Here is a 16,060-nt window from a genome sequence, read left to right on the forward strand (position 1 = left end):
TCTCTTTGGTTTTTTTTTATCTTTTCACCTTAAGCTTGTTGTTTAACTTGCATTTGAAAAACTTTAACCTTCTTCAAAAGCTGTCAAAAGGGGGGAGGGGGTTAACAAACATAATTTATATCTTGTTCATCTTGTCCTTGTGGCGCAAGTACGGACGGCGATCGAAGGGGAGAGAGAAGGTCGGAGGGAATTGGGATAAGTTTCAAGTTCTGTTCAATAATCAGGGGTTATTAAGGGGAGAATATATGCTTATCAAATGAAAATGTAGGCCATTTCCCCTTGAATATAGTTCCCCTGGAACTACTCTTCATGTTAATATTAAGGGGTTTGTTCCTTGAATTAACAAATAATCCAAGTAAATATCATTTCTTTTCCATAAAAGTAAATGTCAGTGTCAGTGAGTATCCATAAAGTAAATATTTACTTAGATAGTTTCGACGTAAGTGTGGTGCTCTTTGACTTTGATCTTTCAAAACTGAAAGATTTGCAGGTGATCACTTCCAACAGAACGCTTCTGAAACGCCGTGACGTCATCACGTACAGGAAAAAATTCAACGCATAATTCAATTGTTCCAACAACTGGGAAATTTCTTTGAAGAGGTTAAAGCCATCGTTGTTACTGGCAAATGCGCTGATCTTGAGTTCGTATGCGGCATTATGGAGAATCGTGATTGGTAGCACCAGTATGATGTAGGCAAGAACAATACCAATCAACATGGCTGTAACGCGACCATCATCTTTACTATTGTTTACAGCTGATCCAGTCATCTTTTTCCTTGTCTGGTTGTGGTGGATCAGTTTCCCGATAATGAGTGGCGTCAGGGTGATTAGTATTATCATAGGAGCAACAGAATACAAGACTGTTCCCGCCCTTAACATGGCACCAAACCTCTCTCTAGCAACAGGATCCTCCAGGTCGTACGCGTCGGGTTGACATTTTCCCTTCACCACGTCTGTTGCGTAGCTGAACGCACCAGTGAAAGCAAAAGTGACAAAATAAACAGCCAAAATCCCAGCAAGCACTGTACGTTTTGACATATAAAACTTTGCTTTCAACGGAAACCACACAGCAATAAAACGTTCAACGCAAAGACCAACGACAAACCACGATGACGTCACTTTGGAGGCCCTTCGAATGACGAAGTACAGTTTGCAAAGAGAGCTATTTAATGCTCTGACGTCTTGACCAATCACATCCATAACAAATGATTTGTTCAAGGGCTGTATCAAAAGCAGAACACTGTCTGAGACAGCCAGACAGATGAGCAAATATGAGGAAGGGGCGGTGGAGAATTGCTTAGACTTCATTACGACAATAGTCAGAAGATTTCCCGTGATGCCTATGGTAACAGTTGCCGGAAGGAAAACGTAATTGATGTAATCTATCACACTTGGTCCCGATTCCTGTGGCCCGGAAGTGGAAAAAAGTAGGATTGAGGTAAAAGGCGTAGTTTCGTTACCATGGTTACGTTGTGTTACATTTAAGTCAGACATGGCTGAAAATAAGCAAAATATCTACATTTTTTTTTAATTCATATACTTTTTTTTCAGATTAAAAAGTTTTCTTCAAGTTCTTTTGAAGAAAATATATTATATTTTATACATTATTAATATATATATTATAAGTTGATTTAAAACGTATATGTATCTTTTGACTTCTAGTGTATCAACTTTTCACTTCAAAGAACTGTTTTCGAGGTTGGGTACGTGAAATCAATAAAAATTGTCGTCACGTTATAATATATTTCGGAAATAGCAGCTACACGTTACAACAGAACGCACCGGAAACGACAACAAAGACATTTTATTCCTAGTAGTAATTATGTGCTTGATTAACACTAATTTTGTCCATGAATGGGCATAACATCATGTGAATTGTGATTCACTAATTAATTTCATCTCTCTTTTTTGTTGCCCTCACAGGAAATTAACAAAGGTCTTATATCAATCCACGAACAGATCAGAATTGGAGTTTTTCGTGCAAGAACGGTTATATTAAAAACATTCAATAAACATGATTAAAGTGTGCTAAAGTCTGTGGGATTTTTTTTAAAGAAAATGTGATCAACTTTTTTATAGTAGCAAAATGATACGTATTTTGTTATGTCTAGAGTGATTTTTTGTGTGTTTTGATTATTGGTTTGGGCATAGGCAGGATGTATGAAGCGGAGTAAACCTTTAACCTTTTTGTTTAACTCACAGGTACTTGTGGACAGGATAAGGTCCGAGAGAGTTTTGGCCTGGCGCTATTATCTCTCTCGGGTGTTATCATAATAGGTAATACATTCTCTATGCACCTCCGTTGCGATTACTAAAGGAAATTTCAATGTTCTGACTGGAATGCTGTTTAAGGAGATTTTGTGGGATTTTTCCCTATTGTACACATGATGAAATATAATTTGTGAAAAAAGTAATAACAATAAGCCTTCGGGTTGAATATCGGGGTGGGGGTCCTGTCCAGAAGTACTTGCGGTTTAACTATAGACAACTCTTAAAGATTTCACCAAGTCGGAGTGTTCTATAATTTCCAAGCATTAGCAGTAAACTTATAGTCAACTCGTTGAAAAGCAGTCAATTGACGGTCAACTGTCCATTCTATACAAAACAGAGGACAGCTTTTAAGAAAAGCATTCAACTTTAAGTGGTCAACTGTTATCCTGTATTCAGTTGGAGACTGGTTGACAGCTAGTTGACGGTCAACTAGACATTTTCGTTTAGGTCATTTTCTGGCCAGCTTAAAGGCTTCTCAAAAATCTGGCATTAGATCGAATAGTCAGTTTAATAAAAAGGTTATATTTGAAAGTAACATCATATAAATATTAACATCATGCTACAGGACCCATTCGTATTAAAAGTTATTGCTAAGTTGATCTAATTTTTACACTGGATATACGCTAATTTATTTTTTATATCTTCTGCTTATCTTCTGCTTAAGGGCAAAATAAATGGGTTGAAACTTAAAAAAATGACAATAGGAAAAGAAGCAATGACCTAGCTTAACTATATTAAGTTTTACATTGAAACAAGTTTATTCATTTTTAGGTCTTTTAGATCTTCTGCTTAAAGGCAAAATAATAAGGTTGAAACTTTAAAAAATATAGAGAAAAAAAAGCATTGACCTAGCTTTACCATACACCTCTTAGATTTCAAATTAATATGGGCATTTACTACGCATAAAAAAGCTTTATAATTTCTAGAAATTATAGTTTATACCATCTGGATGCAATGTTTTGCAATATACGAATTTCTTACCTTGGTTGTAGCCCTTTTACTTTGTAAATTATAAATCTGAAAATCATAGCAGTCTTTTTTAAGTCATCTTGAGTTATTTAATTAAAATTAAAATTACATTGCAAAATTTCAATGGAAAGTAAAAGTTATCATTTGGAGGCCATTTCGTACAATTTATGAATATTTGACTGAAAAATTTTGACCCCATTAATAGAAATCTTCTTCGATATTAAATATTTTTTTCAGTTCAAAAGCTCTCTGCAAAACGGGGAACATAACATAAATACTTTAGGCTGAGATAAAGTACCTTGTAATTGTACGACAAAATTTACAATAGAATATTTTTAGGAGGTTTTTAATCATTTTACAGAAATGAAAATTTCATATTTAAAACAAACTGAGCTGAACTTTTCTAGATTTGTCTCTTTTGAATTTGTATTCCAGAAAATCACAGATTAAAGAAATTGATACTTCAGGATTTCATAAAGATTTTGAATATAATTTTACTAGGAATATAGAGCCAAGGACAAAAAAAGTTGATAATGCTTACCTTCTTCCCAGGTGATCTTCAAAACAGACTGGTACGGACAGCGCCTCCGTATCAGTTATTTATAGGATCATTAATTTATTTAACCGATTATTTCATCACATGTCTTCTACAGTCGCTGTTAACTTTATGAAGACGTACGATTTTCAATATTATAGATACATTTGATTAACCAATAATTCTTTTTCTCCATTATTGGGGATATAATCATAAAAAAAAAGCTGTGGACAGATGACGAGGTCTCTTTGGAAGGATGCTGTTTTAACGGGAAATGCACACAGTTTCAGTTTTATTTTCCCATTTTTTTAATGTTTACTAATATTTAACTCAGGTGTTTCTAATGATCATCAAAAATTTGAATTTCAGTTGTCGAGGTACAAGACAGATTTAGAACTCCAAACCTTTGTTATGTAAACAGGGCCCATGCCTTGCTTTTTTTTTTTTTTACATAGGCTAAATATACATGTACTAATAAATGTCCAATCAAATCAGATTTTTTCAATTAAGAAGTTAATTTTAAATACAATTAGACAGTTTCTAGTGATTTGCTATCTCGTTTTGTTATAAATATGATATTTTCTATGTGTAAACAAAAACAAGGCACGAGCCTTGTTTACATTATGAAGAATTTTAAGTTCTGTATCTCCTTTGTAAATCAACAAATGATGTTGAAATTTTTGTTGATCATTATGTCTTTGTTAGGAATTATAAACATTAAAATTGGTTTTTTTAAAAAAAAAAAATCTGTTGAAACAGTGTCCATGTCCGTTTAAGCTAGTCTACCAATAGATATTTCAAATACTTGATAAAAAAGGAGTGTTACTCAAGTCTAGAAGAAAGATTAGTGCTAAAGCATTTAGAAAAGCTGTTTGGCGCTTATAGTTCAAATGGACCAGTTATAATTCTCAGTGACATCAATGCTCATCTATCAGATAAATATGGATGCAAAAATCGCGTCAAATCCAACGAACGCGGGCGGATCATCGAGGATTTTATGAATGAACGTAGACTCGAGTCTGTGACAAGCCCAAGCAAATCAACTGGTCCAACTTGCTCCTATATTGCTCACAATGGAGAGCAAACGTCTTTAATAAACCATGTGCTTGTTGCACAGGATAAACTCGACTTTGTAAGGATCGCAGGAATAAATCAGTGAGAACCGCTATCTCAATTGCTCCGACCATCTCCCGATTTTTGTTAACATCTCTTTCGAAGGTAAATTACCCGGAAGAACGAAAACGTGTGTTGAAAATTTTGGTATCAACTGGAGCTTACTTCTACAACGAGTTCCTCATCAATAGAGAAACACCATCAAAACTCAGCTGGAATCAGTACATCAGCAATCTTATAAATGAGGCCAAAATAAAAAATACATGTACCTTTGTTTCCTAAATCTCTCAATTACCTATGAGACGGAAGAAGTATTGTACAAATTATGCAAAAGAAGTACACAGGATAATTAAATCGCGCCGATTGTTAACTGTGAAAAGATTTTTTGAATAAGATGATTCAAATATTTTTTTTATTGTTAACAAAGTTTTTTAAAATACAATTTCATCAAAATCAGTTTTTTATTAGAACGGCCGACATTGTTCTACTGTGATGTTTTTTTTTCAACCATTTGTTGGAAACAAATATCAGTTACTTGTTCATGTGTTTTTTTAATAGAAAATATATACTCCATAATTTTAGTGACACAAGTGTGTGATAATACAAAAGAGAATTCGTTAAATGTCATAAGTACTGAAGAATTTAAAATCAAAGACAGTTCAAGATCTAAATGTCATAAGTACTGAAGAATTTAAAATCAAAGACAGTTCAAGGTCGTTAAAGATCAATATCAGGTATGCTCATCACAGATATCAATGATAAAAATTCGATAATAAAATGTGTAAAATAAAAACTTTAACTAATGTAGCCCTGGTCAGCTGTTGCAGAGTCTGGGGATGCGATTGTCTTCGGCAAATCATGACAATCCATTTTGTTCAATGCTTACTCAAGTGGGCTTAAATCTTGCGATTTTGATGACTATGGCAGAAACAGGTTGCTGTTGCTTTGCAAAGCAATTGTTATAGAGCAACAGAAAAAATTGAGAACAAAACAAAATTGTCCTTGTGTTTGACGTCACTGGACGGGGACTATTGAAATTAACATGATACCTCATGTGATTTTAATCTGTTAGTCTACATTTTTTAAAATCTAAATTTACAATTTTTTTCACAAGTAAATGAAAAAAAAAGAAAGAAAATCACGCGTTTCCAACTATCGATGATGCCCTGGCATACTAGAACTAACAAGGCAGTGATTCCTTAAATAAGAGATACCACAGAGTTTGAAACATCTGTTTCATATTTGGATATTATAGAAAAGACATTTATGGTAACCTACAAAAAAGCTTTGTGATAAATCTTTTGTTGACTTACTTATGTAGCAATATACCCTAAGCTTATTATCTGCATATGGCTATTTAAAATGATTTTAATATTCTTAATAAAAAAATACTTTGAAACACCTTTTTGCGTAAACCTGTTTATATATATATGTAGAACAAAAAGAATACATTCATTTTTAGGTATATAATTAAATAATTGATTAATTTGTATGTAATGTCAATTTTAAAAATTTAATATATAAATCGATTTTTTTTCAAATAATTTTTAATCAGTCAATAATTTATTTATTCGGTTATTTTATTTATTTGCTTATTTATTTATTTATTTCAATCCATTTGAAGATATATTTTTATTAACATAATAAGTGAATAGAATACGAGAGTTGTCCAAAAAGTTCGTGGACAAATACTTAATTTTCTTAATTAAAAAACGCGTATCGGTTTCTCCGCAATAGCAAAAGTGTACAGTAATATCTTTTTTTACTCATTTCTTAGTCATTTATTTTATTCATGTTTTATGCATGTACATGTATATCGTTATTTTTTTATTCTTTTTATTTAATTTCTGAAACAAATCTCATGGCCGAATATTTCAAAAAAGATAAACATTAAAAGATTGAAATTCGATGAATAAATGAAAAAGTTAAGAAATATAAAAAGCATTTATATACTGGAGATGCAATAAATTGGTAATTTAATGGAAGGCATTCTTTTGGCGAAAAAATGATAATAATTCAAATCGTAACATGGGGAAAATGAACAACTGTCTATGTTTTCACAAAACTTAAGAATTTTTAAGACTATGGTATTTCTCACTCTAAATTGCCAACAAGAATATATCTTAAATCCCTTTTCTTCGCCAAAAAAGTCAGGGGACAACAGGGGAAGTTAGAATAGACAGGAACAGCGACAGGGGAACTAAACGCGGATATTTGAATATTTTTTAGTCATTCCAGTTTGAATGGCGTATAATACTTGGTTTACAGTACTCGAATGTCCGGTCTTTGCGTATTTGAGAATCTTGTCTTGTTCATTCAGTGTGTATATAAATGTATCAAGGTCACTGAGAAATTCCTTAGTGTCCGGCGTGATAAACTTGGTAAGTTATTTACACAAAGTTCAATGTGAATAACAGTTGTGAATTAATTGAAAGAAAAATCATGAATTTTGCTTGATTATAACGGAAAAATGTATGATACACACAAAGATTAGCATTTTGTTCACAAGGTCATTTGTGCTTTAAGGTTTACTGAAAGAAAAAAGTTCATAACTTTTTTTATTTATAAAGGTAATTTTACACAAAATTTTATGACATGAGGGTGTGTGTGACTTTGACACAAGGTCATATGTGCAAGTTCAAGGACACTGACAGTAAAAAATATAATTCATGTCCGGTCCATATCTTTCTTATGAATAAACGTGGTGAGTTCCCATTTTATACAAAGATTGCTTATGACCTGAGTGTGTGTCATGACTTTGAACCAAGGTCATTAATGCAAGTTCAAGGTCATTGACAAAAAAAATTTCAAAATTCGTGTCTGGTATTTATTTTTTTTATTAGGCTGCACCTTAGTTTCATTCATATAAAATATAATGGGCAAATATATTTGCACTAAAAGTGTTGCAGCATTTCTTTCTTCTCTTAGATCTTCTCATCTTCACTGAAAAACCCAGCGGGGGGTATTTGTCCCTTTCTAGTTTACACAAAGATTCTAGTTTGAAATTTGTTTAAACCATATCATTTGCTTTATTCCATAGGAATGGACTTTTTATCTATTAACTAATTAATTGTCTGAAAAATAAACATTAAAAAATACAAATTGCGTGAATTACGCAACTAAATATTTAGCATCACAAAAACATGCACCCAAAGTTATTGGTATTCTGGGTAAAATTATGTTTAGTAAGCATACATTAGACAAGATTAATTGGACGTCTATACAAATCATCAGTAATATACCCTGAGAAGGTCCGCTTTATTTTCAGAACATTGAACTGAAAGTTTCTATATGAAAATGATGAAGAGAACGAACAGTGATTAATTTATACATGCAATAGAAACTTGTGAACAGTACATAAAACAACGACGAACCCCCGGGAATTCTACAGGTGGGATCAGGTGCCTCGGAGGAACAAGTACCCCCGTTGACCAGTCAAACGTCTTAGAACCCCTTTGTTATCGAGTTTTCATGCTCTGTAGAAGCTTTCATGCGTTATGCTTTCTCTGGCTCATGCAGGTTTTTTTTATTTTTAGGTGACAGTTATATGTTAGTAGCCAATAAATCACTGAACACACCGAGACTTATTCATATCATTTTAAAAAGTTGTAAAGCAGGTGACACGTGCATTCCCTGGTACATAATACATTTAGTTGCTTTCATTTCACTTTTCCAACACACATTCCTTTAGTGAAATGAAATAAATGGAGATACATGTAACATACGGTTTTCATGCTCAAAAGTCCATTAAACAGCACAAATTATGGAGCAGAGCAAACACGGACCTCCAAAACATCATGTATGGAACCAGATACCATGGACAGGGCACACCCGCCGTGTGCTCCTTGTCTTGATCGGGAAATAACGGGAAAATCCTTCGACAATTCAGTGTGTAAATAATGGCCTAACAGAGTATGAATAAAGTCAGTTAGCATTTATTTTAATGAAATATGTGTTTGCTGACAAAGTCATTGTATCGACCACAGAACTTATGAGAATGCTTATATTCTTGCTTCACCAACTTGTTTGTCAATAACTTACCTCATTTTAGAAATTCTTCATACGTAGAACATGGTATTGCATATCAAATCAACTGCGAGATATGAACCACATATACAGGTGATAAAGGTATATTGCTGCATTAAGGAAGTTGATGACTGAAAAGTTAAAGTCATCTCTGTCATCATAAAGCTTGGTTGTTAGATTACCATTAACATCTTTTTCAATTAAAATATCCAAATATAAAATAGATTTGTCAGAGTCTGTGGTATCTTTTACCAGAATTTATTGTATCGACATCATGCAGAATGGAAATGCCTGGTAAACATTGTGAATTGACAGTATGTTGTTGATTTATCTTAATGTCCAGTTGAAAGCAACAGCAAGTGTTTTCTTCTTTTCACATACAAGATAATGAACAAAGTCTGTGTCATATGAATACAAAAATAGGTCTGCTAAAAATGGGTCACAACTGGTCTGCTAAAAATGGGGCACAATTGGTACCCATGGGAATTGTTGGAAGACCTGGTCTCTAAGCCAGGTATCAAAAATGATTTCACCTAAGTTTTATGGTCCTCTGTGTTGCGAATTAATCCAAATTCCAGGCAAAGTCACAATGCACTCATCAATATGTATCCTTCTGATATATGATAAAAGGAGCAGATAAAATGAAAAAATAAATGGATTAAATATTTTATTCTTTTTTTTTAACCTATTATTTAAATAGTCTATACATAAATTTATAACATAAAACACAACCAATATATTAACAATTTGGTGAGCTTAAATCAAACTTGCATACAATGATTAATATCACTCAATGACAAACAATAATATTTCTCATATATACATCCTCCAGACATATTAATTAAAGCATACTGTAGCAAAACATACTTCTTTAAAATGAAGGAATACTATACATATCTGAAATAAAACATAAACAATATAAATAACAACACTTCTTAAAAAATAGTACTTAACAAAATGCATATGATATTTTTAAAATTTGCTGATGTCACTTCAAAAGGGACTAATAACTTTTAAACTTTTCTGTAATTGAAAATGAGGTATTAAAGCTAGATTTCTAACAATTTGCACAATTATACAGGTAAGATATCTAAGTAACATACTCGTACATGTCAAACGTAGGAACAGATGTAAACTGTACACTAAATTCCAGTTCCTTTGTATTTTATGCTGTTTCAGTGATCTGCCCTTAGATTTAAAATTATCAATTAATAAATATGTAAATTTTAAGCATTCTTAACATTTCATTGAGTATAAATGAATTAAAAAGACACTTTTTGGTATTTACTTTTCCCAAATAAATTATAGCAATAAATGTTTACTAATACACATGTACTCTATTTTCTTTGAATATTTTTCCTTGAGTAAATAAATACTACCTATATATTGAAAATTAAATAAGTAAAACATCATTGTACGATATGTTTTTCCACTGTCCAAAATTTTTTTCACAAGTATAGAGAGGTATATTTTTAAGTCCTCTGTAAGCAGCCATTTTAATAATATAAGAAACACATAAATTATTCTCTATGTTTCGATCAAATGTTGATTGTAGTTTTGTGGAAGGATGACTATAAAGCTGAATTTCCTTATAAACATTCAATGATTCGAGAACCAGCTAAAGCTGAATTTCCTTATAAACATTCAATGATTGAGAACCAGCTACAAATAAGTTTTGTGTCCACTTGCTGGAACTGTGTTGTGATCACATCCAACAAAGACCATTATACATTAATGAATACTGTAAAATTACATATTTTTGTGGGGTTAATTTTTCCCGGTTTAAGGAAAAAACATTTGGTTCCTGGAGATTTGATTTCGTGGATGGAGAATTATTGAGTTGTTATGTATGTAACATTTTACATTTCGTGGTGGACATGAATTTGTTGGTTTCTTCAGACCTTGAAAACAAAGAAAATTAACCCCACACAAAAATTTGTGATTTCACAGTAAATGATAGCAACTTTTTAACAAAGGTTTGTATCTCTGATACTTGATTAAAAGTTGACCAATAGCACCTTTCTCTGTCAAAATTTGAATATAAAAAGAAAATTTTATCAAATAATAAAATGCAAAAGATTGGGAGAAAATTTTTTTTAAAAGGGGGAAAAAAGTGAATATTTTGCATCTTGGGGATAACTGAAAACATCAAACTTAAAGCTATTAAAAATATTTCTTAATGGGAGACTAGGTTCAGACTGGATACCACTGGATCTTTGCAAATTTTTAAGCTTTGCTTTAACAAAGTTATTGTTAGAAAGACTTCTTTAGAAAATTGTGCAAGTCTTTCAATGGAAAATAAAGCAACTTTTTCATTATATTCTTTTAACATACACAGCATAAACTAGGAAATAATTAGTAAATCTTTAAAAGATATAATACACTTTGTACACTTTTCAACACATACATATACATGTATCTATAACTATTGTCTGACTAGATTTATTCACTTTTTTGCCATTTTGATATGTGAAGATGTATTCAATCTTCGCTATTTTTTTAAATGTACCAATGGAACTCTTGGTTCCTGTAATTTTTCTAATCATAACATACTTGAAAACAATCTGAGTAAATGCAAATAACAGGGTAATTCAAGGTTCTCCTTTGTGAAAAAATAAAAATATTTAAAATATAAGTACAATTTTCAACAAAATATGAATTCCACTTATGGAATATAAAAAAGGGACATATAATTTAATATGAGAAGATGAAATCCATTTTTATCTGCATGTTCAGAGTTATCCTTCTTAGCCCCAAAGTTAAAGTGAACCAACTTGACTTCCCATACAAGCATGACAGCAAGATTTGTAACTTATGTTTTTTTTTAACTTGGGTATATTTTTGCTGTGGTCTAAAGATTTTGCGTCATATTCAAGGAAAAAATAATTTTCATTGCTGCAAAAAAAAAAATAATTTCAAACTATTAACAAATTTTAAATTTGATTTACAGAAATTTGAGAATCAGAGCATTTAACAGAAATATTCCTCCTGAACTCCTGCAGAAAATGAACATCATTCATGACACAACATGAAGTTTGCATAATGCTCTGGGTGTTTTCCTTAAAAAAAAAATTTACAAATACTGGTACCACTTTTTCCTTTGATTTACAGTTGCAACTGCAGAAGCACCAGAAAAAGTAATATTCTTTGACAACTTTAAAACTGATAAAAAACAAGCTGCCACATCGCTCACCTGAAAAAAAATTTTACCCTTGTTATACAAAATGCATCCCCACCCTACCCCACTGATCATAATTTAGACATTTTGAAATCTACATATATCCTTCTATGGGCACATAAAGTGGCAGAGAAGAAGATTTTCAAAGATTTTTCCTATATATTTCTATGTAAAAAAAAGTTCCCCCGGGGGTCAGATTCCTACAATTTAAATGACACTGGCTAAGCTTCACTTTTTTGGCCCAGTGGTTCTTAAAAGATTTTTCCTATATACATTTTGAAAAGCCTGCATATAACAATTTAGAATCTACATTATACCATCAAAATGCTTTTCTGGCCCAGTGGTTCTTGAGAAGAAGATTTTCAAATATTTTTCCTATATATTTCATGTAAAACTTTGATGCCCTATTGTGGCGGGGGTCTATGAAAAATTTAGAATCTACACTATACCAGGATGCTTCCACATAAGTTTCATGCCCAGTGAAGAAGATTTTCAAAGATTTTTCCTATATATTTCTATATAAAATTTGTTTTGTGCTAAACATTAGAACAATTTAGAATCTACATTATACCAGGATGCTTGAGTTTCAGGCTTTCAGCTTTACTGGCCCTTTTTGAGAAGAAGATTTTCAAAGACTATATATATAAAACTTTGATGCCCTGTAGCCTTTTGATTTACAATAGTCTACAAAAACATACGTTTCAGCTTTACTGGCCCAGTGGTTCTTGAGAAGAAGATTTTTTAATGACCCAACCCTATTTTTGTCTTTTCAAATGCAGAAATTTTAACAATTTAAACTTTACCCAAGGATGCTTTGTACCAAGTTTGGTTAAAATTGGCCCAGTGGTTCTCGAAAATGTGAAAAGTTTCTATGTGATCAGAAAAATTCCTCGGCTCAGGTGAGCCTGAATGGCATATAATCATAAAATGCAGACATATACCGGTACCAAAAAGTTGAGCAAATCATGGCTGTTTTCCATTAAAAATGATAACATTTTGAAAAGCCTGCATATAAAGCTGTAGGATTTCTTTCATCAAAATGTGCTCGATTGTGGAGAAATGAGGATGTCAATATTTCGTATCTTTCATGTAATGAGCTAGCACTATCATACGGAACACCTAGTTATGCAGTGGATTTTTTTTTTTACATGGTGAGACATTTGTTTGGTGCTAAACATTAGCAAGTTAGTCAGTTAAGGACTTTGATTCCTTGTACCCTTTTTAGGCATAATATATAAAGCTGTAGCCTTTTTTTAAATAGTCAAAAAAAAAGGTCTTCGGTAGATTTTCAAATGCAGAAAATTCATAACTTTACAGACATTTGATATATCATCTTTGTTCCTCCAGACCTGTTCATTAAAAAATAAACGATTTTCCCCAACAATAACATTAACCTGTGTTTGCTCAGTAAACCATACAAAATACAGCTCTCTAGCACTGTTCAAAATTTCATGCTGGTATAAATGCTCCTAACTTGTCTATCTGTATTACATGAAATAAATATAACATGCTTGAACACTCTCTTTTCCCGGAGTAACCTGGAGCTGAATAGTTTGGATTAATCTCAATATGTGGATCTGGGCCGGATCACTGGGCCTGTCCATTCATGACCCTTGTTTCTGGGTTAACACTTCTTTTTATCTCTGTTCTACAGAGCTTAAAAAGATCATGTGAACTTCACTTGTCAAGGGGAAGTAACTCGTGTCCATATTTCACAGCTATAGTGGCCAAGGGAGATCATTGAAGTCGATGGGTCCTCCTAAGCCAGCATCTGCCTCTAACAGACTCATGATGATTGACATGGCTGCCTCGTCATTTCCTTGTTCACTGCTCTGGCCTGCGTCATTCTCTGTCGACTCCTGCTCCGCAATCACGCCCTCGATCAGATTCGTCTCCGCTGACGTACTCGCCACCGCTCCCGCTATAACAAATATTAATGGTGAAATGTTTGAAGCATTTTTGCAAATTGTTACAGGATTATATATATCTTTCAAATTCTGCATTTTCATCACTACCTGGCAATAAAAGTGCATTAATATACTTCTGGTAACATTTTGAACAAAACCTATTCATTTCTCACAGAATTTTACAAATTTTACACAGAAAGAAATGATTTTTAAAATCAATTAAACCAATAAATTCTGAGCACTTAAATAAATTGTTCTAAAAAAATCTGAAAGCACATTGTTCAAGAAAAAGCCTTTTATTTCCTCAACAAACCTGTGGTAGGTGATTGAGTGGGGACTGTCAGACCATTTTTCCGCGTGGCGGCCACCTGATTCGCCAAGGTTGCCGCGACGTCACTAGGGACAACCACCTCTGTTGCCGTGGCAGCTGGAGGATCCGTACAAGGAACTACAAAGGATTTTGATGTTAATTTAACAGTAAAGGAACAAGACAGTGACAAGATTTAGTAAGAGGGAATAATAAGCTACATGTACTATCTACATGTAAAATTTGACCAAATTTAAGACATGATTATTACCTGGGACTTTGACAGCTAGACCATTAGACAAACCAAAATGTCTTCCCTGGAAGAAAGAAATAAGAAATTAGTCATGTTTGATTTTCAATAATAAGGCTTTTAGGATGCTATCTTCATATGAGTTGTGGCCCTACTTTTTTTTTTTTACTGATAATGATTCAAATTACAGGTTGTGACAAAATCTGAACCACTTTTTGGCCCTTCAATTGGCAGATCTTCATTATTCATTTACTTGAAACCCATTTTCATTTGATTTCCCATACAGGAAAATATAAACATGTCAACATACAAACACTACCAGCATGTATATCTGAGTACAAATAGCCTCCTATACAATGTATGTCTAATGTTCTGTCCACCAATACAATACATGTACCTATATGAACCAACATGTAGATTTGTATGTAAAAGCTATCACACAATGAACTAGGTATACATGTATATAGATTTGAAGACAATGTAGATTTGTAGATAATAGATATATCTCATGTACAAATATCAACATTTAATATAATAGCTATAAAATACAAGTCTCTCATGTTCGTAGAGCTGCCACCATTGACCTAAGCATGAATATATAATATGTTATAATTTATAAAAAGATTAGATTTATATATAATTCTAGCATAACAGATCTTTACCATGCAAGTACTCCGAAATCTATAACTGATCTAAATAAAAATTTAGTACTGTTAAGTATCTTCATATTGAAAAGTAAAAAGATATAAATCTTGTAATATCAGTCGATCAGCTGCTCGGCTGTAGTACTTACAGGTATGGTGGCCGTGCTCCCCACAGGTACGGAGTTAGTACTGTCTGCCAGCGTGGTATTAAAACCCCTGAAAAAAAACCAAGATTTATCTAGAGTTTGTAAAATCTTAATTATATACATTATTATTCCAATAAATCATTTGACCAAATACAGACTTGTCTTCCTTGATTAGACACATAAAAAAAATGTGACAAAGAAAAAGTCTCCAATTAGGCTACATAAAATTGAAATTGTGGTTCTCAGGCCTGCGCACATCCGTTTTAAGGTTGCCGCATTGCTAATTTTATTGTATTTTTGATAAAATAAAAAGTTGGTATTGTGGAGACCAATCCAGAAAAAAAAGTTTCATCCTCATTTTTTCGTAGTTTACTTTAGTAATCAAATATCACTTCCGGTAGCCATTTTCAAAGAGAATTTGGCTACTTTGTTTGAAAATACATTCGAAGACATTGCCTACGATGTTCACACACAGATAAGCAATGGATAAAGCAAACCTTCTGATCAGACATGGAAAGTATATCTGTGAAATAAAAATTATCTTTATTTTAAAGGTACTTGGACACAGATTTGAAGTTAATATTTTCTCTGTAATATTACAACTTATATATTTTAATAGCATTTCACACAAAAATTAATTAAAAATCTTATTTCATTTAAAAGTTATTAAAATTTTAATTTTTTTGGCGGATTTGATTGACACATCCATGCACT

The 16,060-nt window shown here is 32.4% G+C and overlaps 2 protein-coding genes across 2 annotated transcripts in view; both read right to left on the reverse strand.

The window, feature by feature from the left end:
- Nucleotides 1-405: 405 nt before the first annotated feature.
- Nucleotides 406-1,494, reverse strand: LOC134240192 (growth hormone secretagogue receptor type 1-like). The gene has a single exon (XM_062722299.1). The coding sequence runs from the start codon at nucleotides 1,492-1,494 to the stop codon at nucleotides 421-423; it is 1,074 nt and encodes a 357-aa protein (XP_062578283.1). The 3' UTR covers nucleotides 406-420.
- Nucleotides 1,495-13,687: 12,193 nt separating this feature from the next.
- LOC134240161 (protein cycle-like) overlaps nucleotides 13,688-16,060 on the reverse strand; it is a 65,530-nt gene continuing 63,157 nt past the window's right edge. The window contains exons 15-18 of the mRNA XM_062722266.1: nucleotides 15,350-15,416; nucleotides 14,578-14,623; nucleotides 14,313-14,447; nucleotides 13,688-14,013 (exon numbers count right to left, since the gene is read on the reverse strand). Of these exons, the coding sequence (XP_062578250.1) occupies nucleotides 13,811-14,013; nucleotides 14,313-14,447; nucleotides 14,578-14,623; nucleotides 15,350-15,416 (451 nt within the window). The 3' untranslated portion in view covers nucleotides 13,688-13,810. The remainder of the gene's footprint in view (nucleotides 14,014-14,312; nucleotides 14,448-14,577; nucleotides 14,624-15,349; nucleotides 15,417-16,060) is intronic.

This window comes from Saccostrea cucullata, unplaced genomic scaffold (assembly GCF_032062105.1).
Source record: "Saccostrea cucullata isolate Sc308-1 unplaced genomic scaffold, CSIRO_AGI_Scuc_v1 ctg74, whole genome shotgun sequence".
Taxonomy (NCBI): domain Eukaryota; kingdom Metazoa; phylum Mollusca; class Bivalvia; order Ostreida; family Ostreidae; genus Saccostrea; species Saccostrea cuccullata.